This window comes from Euprymna scolopes, chromosome 6 (assembly GCF_053919585.1).
Source record: "Euprymna scolopes isolate OS-2025 chromosome 6, ASM5391958v1, whole genome shotgun sequence".
NCBI lineage: Eukaryota > Metazoa > Mollusca > Cephalopoda > Sepiida > Sepiolidae > Euprymna > Euprymna scolopes.
The window spans coordinates 141,054,735-141,073,123 of NC_136487.1; the positions used below are offsets into that span (position 1 = coordinate 141,054,735).

The following is an 18,389-nucleotide window of genomic DNA, read 5'->3' on the forward strand; positions in this document are numbered from 1 at the left end:
TGCAATATGATTTCTTTTTATCATTTCTAATTATTCTATTTATAAAATTAACATTGTTTAAAAATCCTTGCATTCATAAAAATCAGTTTTCTAATATTGTCAATTTCATTATTACATTTTATTTATAAAACAACGTCATAATTTCGCTATCCAATCAATGGCATTCTTTCAATCGGTGTAAGACCACTACTGCTGTTCCTTTTTGTTTTCTTCCTATTTTAGTTTCCTAGGGTCGACCTTTCGTGAACATTTCAACAGGTGCCACAATTAATATACATATAAAAATATTTCATTTAAATTATTGATTTGTTGTTGACCATTCAATGTTTCTTTGATTCAAAATGTTTCATTTAAATTATTTTTATTTTTTTTTTTACATAGGCATCACCACATTATCAAGGCCAAGAGGCCACTCAAGGATAAGGGTTAAAGAGTGTACATTAGAAATTGGACAATATAGTAATCATTAGTAATGAAAATTTGGTAAATTTGATAACTTATATGAAACGGCTCATCAAGAACTTATTTACGTTAGACTTAAAGACAACCATATTGTAGTCAGCCGGAAAGTAGGAAAACGGAAGACAATTCCACAGGCGTGCAGTTGCAGTTCTAAGAAAGAAGCTCTGTTCATGGAATCTACGTTTAGGTTTAGGCACAGATAAAGAGTGGGGGGAATTTTTGATAGTGTTTACAGCTAGACGAGTGTTTCTTGTGAAAGTTTTGCGAGGGGGGACCATAGATTGAAGCTCAGTCGAACACTTTCCATGAAAATAACGATACATCAGAGACAAACTCGCAACATCTCTTCTGTGAGATAGAGGTTGCAAGGAAGAGAAAAGGACATCTCCTACGAGGCTACGAAGTCTATTTTGAACTCTATCAAGGCAGGCCAAGTCCTTTCTAGCAGCTCCTGCCCAGATGTGGCAACAGTATTCCATCCTTGGACGTACCTGGCTGTTATATAGATAGAGAATTGCATCAGCAGTGAGATATCTACAGGATCGATAGAAAGATCCCACCATTTTTCCAACGGCCTTGGCAACAGATTTGATGTACGTGTTCCATTTAAGATCAGGAGTAATTATTTATTAGTTCGAGAAAAAAAAATTATTTATTTTATAAAAATCCAATGTTGCTTCCATTACAAAATTATTTTATTAAAATTATATGTTCTTACGGAGACTTTTAAATATTTTTTTTGTACAATTATATATTGATACATTTTTATACAATAAATGTTTTGGTTTTCAAATATTTTCTTTTGTTGTTGCTTATTTGACTAAAAAAGAAATTGGAGTTACATCCCCTAACAATGGCGGCCGCCCGAATACTGCAGAAGTGCTTTTTTTTTTTTTTTTACCTTTTTTTTTTTTTTTTTTATTCCTTGTAAAAAAAATGCCTAATAAAAAGCACCCCTTTCAAATGTCTAAATATGTACTTTTTTGCTTTTTATAATCTGGTAGATTTGTATCCAATTGATAAAAATCCACTGTAAAAAAAAAAATAAAAATAAAAAAATAATATATATATATATATATATATATATATATATATATATATATATATATATATATATATATATATATATATATATATATATATATTATAAAGGTGGTGTCGTATGCGTGTGCGCATTGACGCGTCGGCGTCCGCTGGTATTTTATTTATTTATTTTATTCTGTACTTTAACCTAACAATTTAATAAACAAAAGATACTGTGGAAATTGAATTAAAAAAAAAACCCTATCTAAAGAAGTATTCAAATTAGTTATAATAATTTAATTAACTGAATGACTAAACGCCAAGGATGCCGTGCCGTACTAGTTAAGTTTAGTTTTCGAAATCCTATACAAAAAAATTACACCCTCAAAAACGAAAAAGAAACGAAACGCAAAAAGAAAAGAAAAACGCAAAAAAAAAAAAATGCAAACCGAAAAGAAAAAAAATGCAAAATAGCAAAGAAAAAATGCAAAAAATAAGAGAAAAAAACGCAAAAAGAAAAGAAAAACGCAAAAAAGAAAAGGAAAACGCAAAAAAGTAAAGAAGAAACGCAAAAAATAAAAGAAAAACGCAAAAAAATTAAAAGAAAAAATGCAAAAAACAAAAGAAAAACGCAAAAAAGAAAAAACAAAAAACGCAAAAAAGAAAAAAACAAAAAACGCAAAAAAAAGAAAAACGGCAAAAAGAAAAGAATTAAACGCAAAAAGAAAAGACACAAAAAGAAAAGAATTAAACGCAAAAAGAAAAGACACAAAAAGAAAAGAAAAAACGTAAAAAGAAAAAAAGAAAGAAAACGCAAAAAAGAAAAAACGTAAAAAAGAAAAAAAACACAAAAAGAAAAGAAAAAACACCAAAAGAAAAGAAAAAGTTAAAAAAAAAAAAAAGAACGCAATAACTTACTAACTAACTAACTAACTAACTAAATAAATAAATAAATAAATAAATAAATAAATAAAGTGAAACAAAATTAAAGTAAAAAAAAAAAAAAAAAACTCTCCCGGTCGGCGGAATGCAACAATTTTATTATAATTTTTCTTTCAATTAGATTATTCCTGTAGAAGAGTTTTGATGGTTGAATTAGATTGTATTTATTTTCCTCGTTACAACAGGTAAAAAGAGGAAAATATCAAGTTCGAAATCAAGTAGACCGACATTGATGAAGATGAGTAAAAAAAGTTTGAAATTTGTTCCGCTTTGTGGCCACCACCATGACTATGACGACATCGCTTGAAGAACTACGCTAAGTCTTTAGAACGTCAAACTTATTTTTTTATGCATTAATAATTAAAAAATAAAAATAATACTTCACACCGCCAAATATATTAACAATTTAATACGATATATATTTCTAAGAAGTAAGTATTTTTATTATTCATTTATTTTCATAATTCCCATTCTCGTTCCTTTTTTTTGTTTGTTTTTGGTTCCGTGCTCAAGTTTTCGGATTTTCTTCATCTCGTTCTTTGAATGTAGGCATTTTTTTTTCTTATTGTTTGAGAAATAAAGACAACATTCGAGGATTTATTATTAATAACTTAAAAATGATAATTATTACATTTAATTTTAAACCTCTTTCTTGTTTATTTGTTACGTTAAATTAACGGTACCGTTCGAATTCTTTTAACTTGGTTAACTTTTCAACTCTACAGTTGTGTAAGTTTTCAACTTTCCATATTCTCTTCATTCTACATATTTTTTTTGTTTTTGTATTTATGCAGAATACGGACCATGCTGAAATAATAAGATTGTGCATATTCAGAATTGCACTTAACGCGACAATTAAAAGTAAAGAAAATACAGGAAAAATCTGTATGATAAATAAGGTTATTATTATTTAAAAACTCATTCTGATAGGGAGGAGACAGCGTCTTGTAACTATTCTGTACTTTCACCTAACATTTTAATAGGAAAAACATACTGTAAAAACTGAATCTAGCTATAAAAAAAAGGACGGTCTGTATTCTGCATAAGTAGTATTTTCTCTTTTCTTTTTTAAATTTTAAATATTATTGCCATTGCAATTTAGTTGTAAAATCGCTAAAAATCGTAAATTTTAATTTTCTTAATTTTAACTAAAACTACTTGATCGATTTACGTGATTTTTGGAATATGACATCTTCATTCTGTAACGAGTACGTAACATGAAAGACTTTTCTGTATTTTCTTTACTTTTAATTGCCGCCATAAGTGCCAATCTGAATAAGTACCAAATTATCTTGAGACTCATTTCGAAATTAATTCAGCGGATTATTTATCGATTGGACACTGCACTAGTGCACTGTCAGTGCACTGCACTGATCTACCATATTACCCCCCCCCAACAAAAAAAAAAAGAAACAAATTCAATATTTAGAGGTGCTCAATACAACGTTTTAGTAAATCGATCCCCGATATTGGAACCACTCGATGAAAACGTGCACATATCTCTCTTAAATTGCTTTTTTTTCAATTTATTTATTTATTTATTGCTCTGGGGGATTATTGTCGATTGGACACTAATCTACCAGAATATAAAAGAAGCAAAAAAATTCAATATTTAAATATTTGTAAGGGGTACTCAGTTTACATGTTAGTAAATCGATCACCTCAATATTGGAGCTACTCGACGAAAACACGCACACTCCTCTTATTTAAAGGCAATGATATGAATCCAATGTATTCCGTATTGTTTTCACTAGTCGCCATGCTTGTTTTTGCGCATGCGCGAAAACAAACATGGCGACCAGTGAGAACAATATGGAATACATTGGTTTTTCACCCTCGTGCATTGAATTTTTGTGCACACGGAAACAAATATGGCGACTAGTGAAAACAATACGGAATACATTGGATAATAATAAAGGTCTTAATATCATTGTTCCTAATGTTGACTGTTTTTTATCATGTATGTGATTCGGACCAAAGAAATAGTTCGTCTCGAAGTTGAATTAAGACAGTAAAAGATCGAACCGGAAATGAAAATATGAAACGAAACGAAACAGCTTTCTTTTTTTTTTTTTCTCCATTTTTTTCAGCAAATTATTATCGAAATAAAACGAAATTGCTTTATTTTTTTTTATTTTTTTATTTTTAGTGAACCTGTACAATGTGTATGTTATTGAAAAAAAAAGTTTTTTGTGATAATAGGGGCACCTCAGAACAGTTTATAGAACTATAGGTACCTTCAACTTGCGCCACAGTTTTAAACCCAACTCCCATATGTAACACGATGTAATTGTACTTTAATTTAATATTATCATCCTAACTTGTTTACATTTAAAAGGAACAGCTTAAAAAAAAACTTCTATTTTTTTTAATGTTTACAGCATATAAAAATAATGAAAATGCGAGACAAAAATCGTGTTTACATTATCGACGCTTTAAAACGTTCCTATGTAGTAACGTTTTTTAAGCCATAGACACACCCATATTTTAAAAATCTAGCAAAAATCAAATAATAGTCATATCTTTCTGAAATTTTCGATATTTATTCATTATTAAATAAGCTTACATAATAAACGTAGGTTTCGTTAAATATATTAGAGGAAATATATTTTTTTAGGTGTTCTACCTCCCCCCTATATTTCATGGTCCGAAAACTAAACAAAATAAATGTAGGTCGATTGAAATTTCAACATTTTTTAAAGCTGAAAAAATCAAATAATTAAAAATAGTAATTTTTATATATCATATAAAATCCTGTTATTTATTTCACTTACTTTAAAGTTGTAAATAAAATTGGACATAAAATCAATATTATTATGTTAAAAAAAAAGAAAATAACACTTTCTCTTGATAATTTTTTTTTTTTTCGGTAATATAATTATTTGAATTACAACAAAAAAAAACAATTCTAAAAAATAATTATTTTTAAAAAGCTTTAAGCGATATTAAATTCAAATATTACGCGATATTCATATAAGAGAATATAAGACTATTGAGATAAAAAAAAATTGTAAATCCAAAATCGGCCTAAATAAAAATTCATTTGGATTTTATTATTTAAATTGATAGAGAGGGTTATCTTTATGTTTTGCGCCTTTTTTCAAAAAAGTATGGAAGCCTTTAAGCAACATTATCTTTACATAAGTGTCAACAGAAAATGTTAAAATTAACTTTATTTTATTAACTCTCATCGGTTTTTTTCCATCATCACAGACCATAAGCCACTGGTTACAATATGTGCAAAACCTTTGTATTCAACATTACACTGACTACAGCAAATACTATTGAAGATCCAGGGCTTTCTATACCAAGTAATATACAGACTGGGTTGCAAAATGATCCTTGCCAAAACCATAAGTCGATTGTCTAACATCGAAAACAACAAGCTAATTGAGCGAGACGAAAGGGCAGATAGCATAAACACTGAAACCGTTATTTGTTCTTAGGCAATAGTTCAAACACTGCCAACCGCATCATAGTATTTGGTTCTGATGAATCATTGCAGTTACCTGCTCCTGCTGATGAATGGCAACTATGCAATGGCGTCACAAGAATTTCTCTGCTGCTTTATGTAATATGCATCCTGATTGGTGATACTACAGTTTCTACAGTTTGTCTTGTTTGCAGAATAAGACGCAAGAAACCTATGAAACATTATTTTAAGAAAAAGAAAATAAATGAATATCGAATGTTGTAGCAAATCCGAGGAACATCTCCATCATTCATGTAATTACAGGAGCAATCAGACTCGTGAAAGAGAATTTCAAAAACTAAATGGTGACTATATCCGGTGAACCAAGCGCAAGCAAGAGATATATAGACAATTGCACTTAGAATCTTAAAAAGATCTCTCAGTGGAAATGTCTGAAAAAGCAGATGAATGTTTGGCATCCGGTAGGACTCCCCATCCCCACCAAAAACAAAATAAGAAAATTGAAGAAAAAAAAAAAAGAGAGCAATCATAGACCGCTGCCATGATACTAACATTTATTCAGATCCAACAACCATAATTATTGACATTGAACAGGTGGATATTTATTTGCTTCCCCACTGAACAAAGAGGAGTGGGCAAAGGGGGGGGGGGTAGCTCCCCAAGAGGGGGAGCAGTTGGTAGTGCTGCCTCTTGGTATATAGAGTTGCCCCTACATGAAACTGATTGTCACAAGGGCAGTGGTCTTTCAGTGCAGCATCTGCCAGAACAAATACTACACTTTGATCATCCAAGGCATTAACGATGATCTAGGACCAGAAACACATAAAGTTATTTCTACCACTTATCCATCCATCCAGCGTGGCCGCAGCCGAAATTAAACTCACTACACGAGTTTGTAGTGTAATTCAAATCTTGTCCGTAGCTGAACACTTGATGCTTCACCAGGGCTATCAAGGGTATTTTTTATTGTGATGCCATCACTAGATGAGGTGCCTACCACGGCTTAAGAAAATCCATTTACCCTTGAGAGAAGGATAGACCATGTCAGTTTTTCAACCTGGTATTTTACCTCGTGGTACATACAGCGCCTCGCCTTCTCAAATGGTCACCTATCTGGTACTGGCCAGGCTCAAAGTTGCTTAACTTCAGTGATCTGGCGAGAACCGGTGTGTTAATGTGATTTTTTTTTTTTTTTTTTTTTTTTTTATTCAATTTTCACCCCAAACAAGGCACAGTGCCACTTTGAAGCAGGGGGCTACTATCATGGACTTAATTAGCAAGGTCATTATGAAAGGAGATGAGTAGAAAGATGTTTGTTCACATTACACTTGAACTTCTGCATATCAGTACAGTTGGGAAAGCAGAATCCCGGAAGGGAGTTTCAAAGACTCGCAGTTCTGGGGAAGAAATTATTGTAGTAAAAGGGATCTCTACTGTAAAGAGACTTAGTAGCTTGGGTTTGTCGGGGTAGTTACGTCAGGGAGATACAAGTGTTTGCAGTTTGTCAGAGCATTCACCATTAAAGTATTTGTAGAACAGGCAGAGGGATGCAACATCTCGTCGATGGGACAGAGGCTGAAGCCTAGATGACAGTTCAGGACCTAGCAGGTTGGCGACTCTCTTTTGAACCCTGTCCAGGAGCGAGAGACAAGCAGCAGATGTACCAGCCCAGATGTGACAACAGTACTCCATACATGGGTGAATGGTGGCCTTATAGAGGTACAGGATACTGTCAGGTGTAAGTAGTTTTCTAGCACGGTAGAGGGAGCCAACCTTCCTTGCAGCAGCTTTGGCAATGCTCTCAATGTATCCATTCCAGTTCATATTCCCTGTAAACGTTAGGCCGAGGAGTTTAAAAGAAGTACTTTCAGGTATGTGTTCTTGGCCATTGCTATTGGTGGTAGAGAAGGTTTCTTGTAGTTATTGAAGGAAACAAGCTTAGTCTTAGCAGCATTGAATGTGACCATCCATTTTTGTCCCCATTTCACTACAGATTGGAGGTCATCCTCTAGTGTTTCTGCCATTTCCTTAGATATGTGTTCATTTGTTTTCCCCTCATATCTGTTATAGAGAGTGGTGTCATCGGCAAATATACCCATCTCCAAAACAATTTTATCAGGGAGGTCATTTATGAATATCAGGAATAATAGAGGTCCAAGGATAGACCTCTGATGTACTCCCGCATTTATGTCATATTGTTTAGATGTACGACCGTCGAGGACAACTTGGATTTTTTTCTTACTTAAGAAGGATTTAATTACATTATGAATTCTTCCAGTGATTCCATATGATCTAATTTTCCTTAGAAGACCATCGGGCCATACCCTGTCAAAAGCCTTAGATATATCAAGGGCTACCGCTCTACCCTCCCCTGTTTTTTCCAATGAACGGTATATACATTCAGAAACTACAGTTAAGACATCTGCTGTTGAACGGGCTTGCCTGAATTCATATTGTTTGTCAGTCAGGAGTTTAGCAGCTGTTAGGTGCTGGACTAGGGCTTGATTAACTAAGGACTCAAATATTTTGGCGAAAAGCGGAAGGAGGCTCTCAGAATACTTGGAGAAAAATACAAGATCTTGGTCTTACTAAACATTACAAAGAGAGTTAGGACTGTTGTTAATTTTGTGGACAGATTCATTGGCATTTATACCTGTAAGAGATGTTTAAGCAGGAATGTAGTTACACAAGACAAAATGTGCTGATGAGGCAGATTCCTTGCTGCAGTACTTTGATCAAATATATAATTCTGGCACATATGGTCCATGAAGGAAACAAAACAACCAGTCAGGAAATTGCAGTAGTAAACTTTGGCGCATCTCGCCCAAATTCTCACCAGAACTTTGGAATGTACATCAAGCAACCATGAATAATTGTTCCAGAACCAAAAACCTATGTGAATCTTATCATCGCAGTCATTTATCACAAACCCAAAGACACCCAACAAAAAATTGAAGAAAAAAAGGGGAGCCAGAAGCCATTAACTTTGGAATGCACATCAAGCAACCATGAATAATTGTTCTAGAACCAATAACCTATGTGATGTGTGGGACAACAAATTTTATCATTTTGTTGGTTACGAGCAGCCGTCTTTCTGAAAACTGATAAGAATGACTACAAAAGGAAGAGATTGTTGTGAGTGCAGCGATATATCAAGGGATGTAATTGGTGAAAATTATACAGTGACTATACAGAAAGAAAGAAGGCATATTTGAATCCATTTTAAAATGTTCCTCCATTTGCAGTCAGCCATACTCGATTTTTCAATCTCTTCATGTATTATGGCTTTTCAATGTTCTTTTAACCTTATTTTAGTGGGTGTAGAGTTTTCCACATTTCCTTGGAATATCATACACAGTTCTTGGTTTTTATGTAGGAAACTTGATTCACACAAGATGTTTCCAGAGAATTGAGTCACACTTGGATACTGTCTTCATCTCATATTACCTAAGAACTACATGTATGAGATTCTAAGATTCTAATTTATTTTTTTTAATTATTTTCGCTATTGTAGATGAGGACCCTCAGCTAAATTACCTCCCATTCCTCAGAAAATGAGAATCTACTATCTTTAAGTGGTTACATATGAACACTTTGAAAAAACAAAATAAAAAATATTATATTTTAAAATTTAGTGCAGAGAACAGTTTAGTATATAAATTTAATATAAAATGATCACTTGCATCTTGACTAGATCACGTCTGAATTACATGTAACTGTTGTGGGGTATTTTTATTTATTGATTGATTTTTTTTTTTTTAGTGGTATGGTTAAGAGAACATTTTTTGGGAGGAGAAAGAGGGGTGGTTAACATAAATTAAGGGTTAGTGATAGTTAAGGGGTTGTTTGCAGAGCTGTTACCACCCAGACTTAGGCTTAGTAGTTAGTAGGGGGGGGGTAAGAGAAGGTATCGGGAAGTTGCTTCCACCAAGACTTAGGATTAGTGATAAACCCTAACACTAAGCTTAAACTTGTTGACAACAGCATTGTCTTTTTTTTGTTTTTTGACTCCTTCCAATAAAGCACAAACACTTTACCTCCCGCCCCTCCCTAAAAAAAACGAAAGATCTTGTTATATACCCTTAAAACATTATTTGATTAGATATTGACCCAGAAATGGGTTATCATTTTACATTAAATTTATAAGCAAAACTGCTCCCACATTCTGAATTCTCTCAAAAGGAAATATTTCATTTTTGTTTTTCCATTGGAATAAAAAAAAGAAAACAGAAAATAATTTAAGTTTTGATTTCAATGTAAATTAAAAAAAAAAAAAGAATTAAAATAAAAATCAAATAAATAGACCAATTGTTGGTCTTAAATTTAATTTTTTTGTGTGCGTGTGTGTGAAAATAAAGCGGTTAATTTTCTTAGACCAAAAACGTTTTTACTTTTGTAAAAATGTTGCTATATAAAAAATAGGCAAAATTGATTTTTAACAATCCCGTTAAAATCAAATTAAAAACTAGTATATTTTATTTTTTGTATTGCTACCCCGTATTCAGGATTAGTTGTTGAGTTTATGAAAATCATGTTTTTGAGATAGAAAAAAAATTATACAAAATTGATCTTCCATTCTAAATTTTCATAGTTGGGTAAAAGAGAAACACTCTCCTTAATTTACTGCTTTGCTGTCGGAAGTTGACCAGTTGTGTTTATCAGAAGAATGCTACCAATTATATTTTAGGAGGCATTTAATAATTTTTCAATTTTTTTTTTTTATATATTATGTCGATGCCTCCATTGAGTCTCGAAAGACAAAGAATACCCCTGCATGTAATTGTGAGGCAATGGTTGCGCAATCCTCGCCCACATCCCTCCTGAATTGGCACTGTCTGAATCCAGTGGAAAGGAAAAGACCAGGATGACTAGAAACAATGCCAAGATAAGCAAAGAGCGCATACAGCATCTGGAAGTCCCAAATGGTCACCCATTTAGTACTGACCAGGTTCAATGTTGCTTAACTTCAATGATCCAGCAGGAACTGGTGTGTCAACATGATTATGCCGTATATAGCTGTATTTACAAGCTATCAAAGGTTCAAGATTTTATGACTTTAAAAATGCAGCAAAGCAGCTGGAGAGGAAAAGCAAATGTAATAACCAAATAAGGAAATTCATTTGAAAATTTTAATTTCATTGATTTAAAATGTTCAGTGCCTGGTGACAATAATGGTGGCTGGTCTGAGAGGTCTATCCTATGAGCAACGTTGAAGGGCTATATATCTTTTTCCCTTTAACACAGAAGGCGACTTCATCTTCACCTAAACATCTTCCATGAATGGTGCAGCTTAGACTGGGACCTGTTCTTCACCCCTACTCTGGATTGTGGGCACACAGAAAAGGTCTATCTTAGATGGTTCCGGAGGCTTAAATGCCAAGCAGCATTCTCGGTTTGATAGACATCTCCATGCAACCAGCTACCCGATGAGATCGTAAACCAGCTCACATTACAGGGTTTCAAGTTAGCCTTGGACAGACGCTGTTTGGACCTCCGGTTTTCACCTCTGTATAGTTTCTTTATACAGAGTCCCCTAAATTTTCACCAACATTTTCCCTTCTTTTAAATGGCAATCATTTGCTATTTTTCTTCAGATACGTCTTATCCTTGATAACACTTAACAGTGTGGGAAGAAAATGGCCAGACATGTGCATTATCAAAAAAAAAAAAGAAAGAAAACCTTGAGATTCAAATATTAGCTTTGATGTAGCTGTATTTCCCCCATGTGTCTGTTCAGTCTTGAAAGACAAAGGACACCCCTTAGTGGCAGTAGCGCATGTAATTGTGAGGCAAGGGTTGCGCAATCCTCAACCACACCTCTCCTGAATCGGTACTGTTTGAGTCCAGTGGCAAAGAGAAGACCAGGATGACTGGAAACAATGCCAAGATAAGTGGAAAACACATACAGAACCTGAAAGTTCAAAAGGTCACCCATTTAGTACTGACCAGGTTCAATGTTGCTTAACTTCGATAATCCAGCATGAACCGGTGTGTCAACATGATTATGCTGAATATATTTTTTATATTAACGCATAGTAAAATCAATTTTCTCTTTAGAATTCAGAGCTTTACGTTGTGAATTAAACAGTCGTATTTGCGAGGAATTGAAAAAAACCTAGAAATAATAAAACGCTTATCTTTTGACGATTATGTTTCTTTTCACTGATAATTTGCAAAAGCTCATTAGTGAGTTAAAAATGCTTTATCAATCTTTAATCTTTTTAAAATAAAACAGGCAAAGTCAAATTATTTAAAATATAAAAGATTTAGAACAAATATGACCTTTTTTTAACAAAGGCTATTTAAAAAAAACATCTGAAGAAATTGAAATTTTTATACCTTCAGGTCTCAACATAAAATTTGGTGCATATTTAGAATTGCACTTATTTAAAAAAAAAAAAAAATGCATCAAAAGTTTTATAATGTCCGTATTCATCATGGAACGAAGATGTCATATTCCAAAAATCGTATGAGTTTGGCTAGTAACTTTTCTATATGGCTAGTAAAATGAAAATATTTAGTTGTTAAAGGTCAACTAAAGATGCATTTGTCTGTAGAGCCCTGGAATTGGACATTTTTATTTTTTCTTATTAGAAATAACCAGAAAAAAAATTTTATATAATAGGAATGTTTTCTTCTTTAAAAATATTTTTAAATTTTATTATTTTTTTATAATTGGAATGTTTTCTTTTTTTGAAAATACTCTTTAAATAGTTTGTAATTGAAAATATTTTTTAAATACTCTTATATTTCTACTATTATGTAAAAATCATTGTGTGTGTGTATGTGAGTTCCTTCCTCATATGTTTCGAAACGGCTGAACCTATCTTTTATGAATTTCACACAAAGGTAATTCATGTCTGCATAGAAATTCATCTGATAAGTATCAAAAATTCAAACTTAAAAATAGCCTATCTCTCTTATAGATAAAAAAGAAGAATTTTTACAGGGGAATATTTTACGTTACACCAGCCAAGGGAAATAATAAAATCTCAGCAAATAATTTCTTCTTAAAAAAACAAAAACACTTATTGTCATCTGGAGATATAGCTTGATGGTAGATCATTCGACTACACATCGAATGATCCCCTGTTCAAGCCCGGATGTAACTCACTATTTTATTTTAATCTTTTTCTTATTAATGAGTTCAATTTACGATAAAAGAAGAGGTACCATTTAAAATTACTGCTAATCATTTCTTTGTTTGCATATTTTAAAAGCAAACATTAATCAGACGTGACTTTTCCAGGGCATTCACCGTCAAGCCTAAATATTAGCTGATGTGATATTGTAAACAAACATAACAGAATTTGATGAACAACATTATTATTTCTTTTTTTGAGAACTAGTCCATTGGGCAAATAATTCCTCATAATATATAATAATCAATAGAGGATTTATTCTATAATAATACATATGCAATCTGCATAAATTAAAATATCATGTTTGAGTGTATTGTACGACCGGGCAATGCCGGGCGTCCAGCTAGTATTTTTATAAATATTAATGTAAGAAAACTTAAATACATTAAACATCACAGTAATAATGTATCCAATGGAAAATGTTCCTAAAGAAAATTGTTTTTATTCAACTGCATAACTGATTCCGTTTGTTCAACCTGGTATAATTTTTTTTTAAATCATATCACTCTAAGCAAACAAAAATGATGAGGAACTGTTATAATAAACACTGTTTTTTTGTTTCTGATTACAAGTCTGAAAGCCATTTTCAGTTAAACTGTGGCCCTTTTTGAGTAATAATTATTTACCTCTCAGATAATGCAACCCTCCTGTTTCCATGTAAAGAATGGCTTTCTTCTTTGCTTGATCATATCTAATTGTCCAGACAAATGGATAACAGAACATGAAAAAGATCAGATAATTTTGACTATACTAATATTTATTCGGTTGGCAACTAAGTTCTTGCCATTTGAGTTTAACAACGATGCAGAATTGACGGCTTGGTTGGATGAAATGATTTCTACCGAAAAAGTATTGAGATTGTTGTTGAATGTTGGGAAAAAGTTTTGAACACGAATCGAGAATATGGCATTGATTTAATAGTTGTTAGTTTGTATTTTACTTTTAAAAAATGTAGATTTAAGAAAACAGCAAGAACATAGTTGCCAACCTAATATTTCAATAAGTTTATGTTTAAAAATTTTATTTTTTTATTTTTTTAGGTTTATGATTTGCCTATTGTATGACTCCAAATGTTTTGAAGGGGTTGATATTCTGTGAACTGAAATAAACCAAACCGTCAAGGTTTATTACAAACTTTTTAAGATTTATAAATTAAAACAAAATCTATTTAACAAATTGGTATGTTTAACTTTACCAATTTTTAATGCCAGTTAATTTGAGAGCAATTACTTCATTCAAACTTTGCCTTCCAGTGAACGGATTGGAATTTGTTTCCAAGCATGTTAAAAACGGATAAATTTCCACACTGTCCCAAGTGCATGCTGGAATTTGTTGAGACCACTCATCTTATCCAGCATTTGGAAATTTGTGGGTTGAAATCACGATCCAAATCTAAAAGTAAGACATCTTTCAAGGTACAGAAACCCAGAAATAAGTCGACCGCTGCAAACTCCGTCATTGGTCCTCGTCCATTTGGGTGCACTGTTTGCGAGAGGGATTTTATCCAGGCTTGTCATCTTGCAAACCATCTAAAAGTCCATTCTGATAAGAAACCGTATCGATGTAAGATATGTGCAAAAGATTTTCTGCGTCTGTCAAATTTAAATCGCCATCAGATGGTACATACATCGGAACGTCCATTCAGCTGCAAGATTTGCACAAAATCTTTTACCCAGGTGGCGCATCTGACGCGTCACACACTGATTCATTTGAAAGAGAAGCACTCGAAGACTATCACCAAAAACAAATTTCATACGTGTAAGTTCTGCCAAAAGACGTTTTCTTATTACTCAACTTTTTCGAGTCACCTTCGTAGTCATAGTCTTATCAAGTTTTATAAATGCGGCCTCTGTGATAAATCTTTCTCTCGATCCTCAAACCTCTCCCGCCACAAGAAAACCCATTCTCTAGAGAAATGGCATCACTGCAGCGGGTGTCAGAAGACGTTCCATCAGCTGTCTCATCTCCAGAGACACATGCGAATGCATGACCATAACAAAAAGACACACGACTGCACAATTTGCAATAAATCCTTCTCCCAGCCTGAACAGCTGGTCATCCACAGCCTTCTACATTCAAGCGACCAACTTTTTAAGTGCAAGACGTGCAAAAAGGAGTTCTCCTGTTCATCTAGTCTTTCACGGCATGTGAAGAGTCATTCTGCTGGCCGATTTTTCAAGTGCTCCATGTGCTTTGCTACTTTTTCGCAATCTTCTCACGTGTCCCGGCACATGCAGAGCCACTTGGAGGAGAAACCGCATTCGTGTCGGATTTGCGGCAAGAAGTTTACACAGTCATCTAACCGGAACATCCACATGCGAAGTCACTCAGGTGAGAAACCATTTTGCTGCGACGTCTGCGATAAATCCTTCTCAAGATCATCGAATCTCACGAGGCACAAGCGGATCCACAACAAGGAGAAGATGTTCGCGTGTGAAATGTGTCTGAAATCTTTTTCTCAATTGTCTCATCTGACAAGGCATAAAAGAATACACATAAAACCTAAGCAATATGTAAAGAACTTACCTGAAGATGTTGTTTTATCACCTTCATCATCTTCTCATCATTATAATTCACATTTTCCAAAGACTGCAACAAGCTCAGCATCAAATCAGAATTTATCTGAAGATGTTTTATTGCCTTCATCATCATCATCTCATCATTTCAATTTGGATCTTTCAAAGACTGCAACAAGCTCAGCATCAAATGAAAATTTATCTGAAGATGTCGTTTTATTGCCTTCATCATCATCATCATCATCTCATCATTACAATTCACATCTTCCAAAGGCTGCAGCAAGCCCAGCATCTAATTCTGACACACCTGTTACTCTTTTACCTGAAATCCAAGCAAGTTCTTTGTCCAGAGTTCCTCCTGTGATTGAAGTTGAAGTTGAGGAAGTGATTTTAGAAGTTCTTGAAAATGGAAACATAAACTGTCGTACCAGCCTCACAGACACCCCTTCCATTAAAAACCTGGACAATAAATCTAAGCGCCCCTACAAATGCGGTTTATGCCCTCGCATTTTTACAGACTCGTCACATCTGTCGCGACACATGAAGACACACTCTGGTGAAAGACCATTTAAATGTGAAACTTGTGCAAAAAGTTTCACGCAATCCTCGAACCTAGCCATTCATCAACGAACACATTCTGGGGAGAGGCCCCACAAGTGCAATGTTTGTCAACGGTCATTTTCCTCCTCTTCAAACCTTAACCGACATCTCAACATCCACGAAAAGAAAAGGCCTTATGTCTGTGATATTTGCAATCGAAAGTTTACTCAATCTCCACATCTATACAGGCACAAAAAAGTTCATAAAACTTGACTGCTTTTAAAGTAATAAATTTTTTTCTTTCTTTTTTTTTTTTTTATTGGAAGAGTTTGAGTTGAAGGGAGGTAATCTTTGGTTTAAAAAAAAAAAAAAAAAAAAGATACAATTATAACAATCATTTGCTTCAAATTTTTATTTATTGAGTATTTGATTTTTCTAAATTCTTGTTTCAACAAACCAGAAGAGTAAATGATTCAGTCAGCAGCAATCACTGTTCTGTCAGAATTCAGTTCCTGATATTATACTTCATCCATAATATAACTCTCGATGATACTTTCAGTTTCCAAAATTTATTAATTTATTTATTAAATTGTTAGGTAAAATTATAAAATAGTTAACAAATCCCCTCTCCTTGTATTAAGAATGGCTTTTTAATTATTTTTGCAAAAGAAATTATTCAAAATAAAAAAAACATTTTATTTTTTCTTTTAACATTTAGAAAGCTATTCTTAATATGGAAAGAGGGGGAGGGCTTTGTTAACTATTCTGTAGTTTCAGTTAACAATTTAATAAATAAAAATTAGTACAAAACTTGGGAAACCAGAAGATTAAATGACCCAAAACAGGAAGTGTTTAATAACAAGAATTGAATCTGACAAATCACCGTTTGCTGCTGACTTTAAATCGCCTACTCTTCTGGTTTTGCCGGTTTTTCTTTGATAAATTTCAAGAAAATAATTCTGCAATCATATGCAGATAAGAGTGCAATAACCTTTTTTGGTCTTTATCCAAACCAAATGACATAAAGTTTTATTATGTACTTGGGTATTAGGTTTTAAAAAAAAACAGTAACCCCAAAATTACATATTGTTTTAACAAGAAAAAATACATTTTAACAGCATAAGTAAAACTGAATAAGTGGCAGTTTTTTTTTTTGTTTTTTTTTTTAAATAATAAAAAAAATACATCCAAGCCTAATCTTTGGGCGGATATTATGTTTGAATTTTTTTTTTAGTTTGATTGTTGGTCCTCTGACAAAAGAGGGATTATACCTAGTAATTCACTCCTGTTCATTTGTTCACACTTTTCTCAATAACCATGCTTTGGATTTTTTGGAAATTTTGCACAAACATTAGTCATTGTGAAAGTAAATTTTTGCCAGAATGGATTTTCTGGGATAACAATAGTTGCCCCCACCCTAGGAGACATTATAGTGGCAAAATTGCCTCCAAATTGTCCATCTGTTCATTTGCTTGTACTTTTCTCAATAACCACGCCTTGGATTTTTTGGAAATTTTGCACAAACATTAGTGAAAGTAATTTTTTTTATTTGTAGTGGGGGACTCTGTATGCTTTGCTTATTTAATGTTGAATTAAAACACAAACACTAATGGCAAATGTAACTAGTTAAGAATTTAGTTCAAAACAATTTATTTTGGCTTACCTAATCATGTGTGACATATTTGCATTAAAAACAATTCAACATTTAGTATTTGATACAAAAGAATGTAAATTTTTTTCGTTAGCTAGAAAAAACTTGTAGCATAAACTTCGTTTTGTATAAAACTATAGAAAATATTATTTTCTTTATTTTTTATTGCCTCATGTGTGGACAGGAGGGTGGGTGGATGGAACCACAAGCTCGTTTAATGTTGCTTTGCTAGATGGCTGTTTGTTTCTTCACTCTTTTGCCTTTTTCTCTGGACTATATATGTGACCTCCTCTCTGCAGGTGCTCTAACCTCAGCAGCTGTGTGTGTCAAATTATTGACCTTTCACCGCTGGCGACATCCATTTGACAACCTGACCCCAATCGTTCAGTGTGTTTTGGCTACCAGTTGTCATGTGTGCGTTTGCAAGTGTGCACCTTCAACATGCGACACTGTTAGTCATTTGTCGGCCATGTTATTTCTTCGGGAAAATGTACTCATATTTCCAATTAAATTGTTTTTTAACATATATGCTGCAAATGATTAAATAGTTCTTCTAGAAGTATTACGGTTACGGCTATCTTATTCTATTAAAATAAATCCACCAGTTACTTTTAACCTTGATAAATTGTTTTTCATTAGTAAAAAACAATCAAAAAGATAACATGGATGATTTCTTAGGT

General features: G+C 33.0%; 1 protein-coding gene across 1 annotated transcript; it reads left to right on the forward strand.

The window, feature by feature from the left end:
* Positions 1 to 2,466: 2,466 nt before the first annotated feature.
* LOC145278003 (uncharacterized) lies at positions 2,467 to 16,447 on the forward strand. The gene is made up of 2 exons (XM_080130173.1): positions 2,467 to 2,858; positions 14,043 to 16,447. Exon 2 carries the CDS (start codon positions 14,283 to 14,285, stop codon positions 16,329 to 16,331), a length of 2,049 nt encoding a protein of 682 aa, XP_079986299.1. The 5' UTR covers positions 2,467 to 2,858; positions 14,043 to 14,282; the 3' UTR covers positions 16,332 to 16,447.
* Positions 16,448 to 18,389: the final 1,942 nt, after the last annotated feature.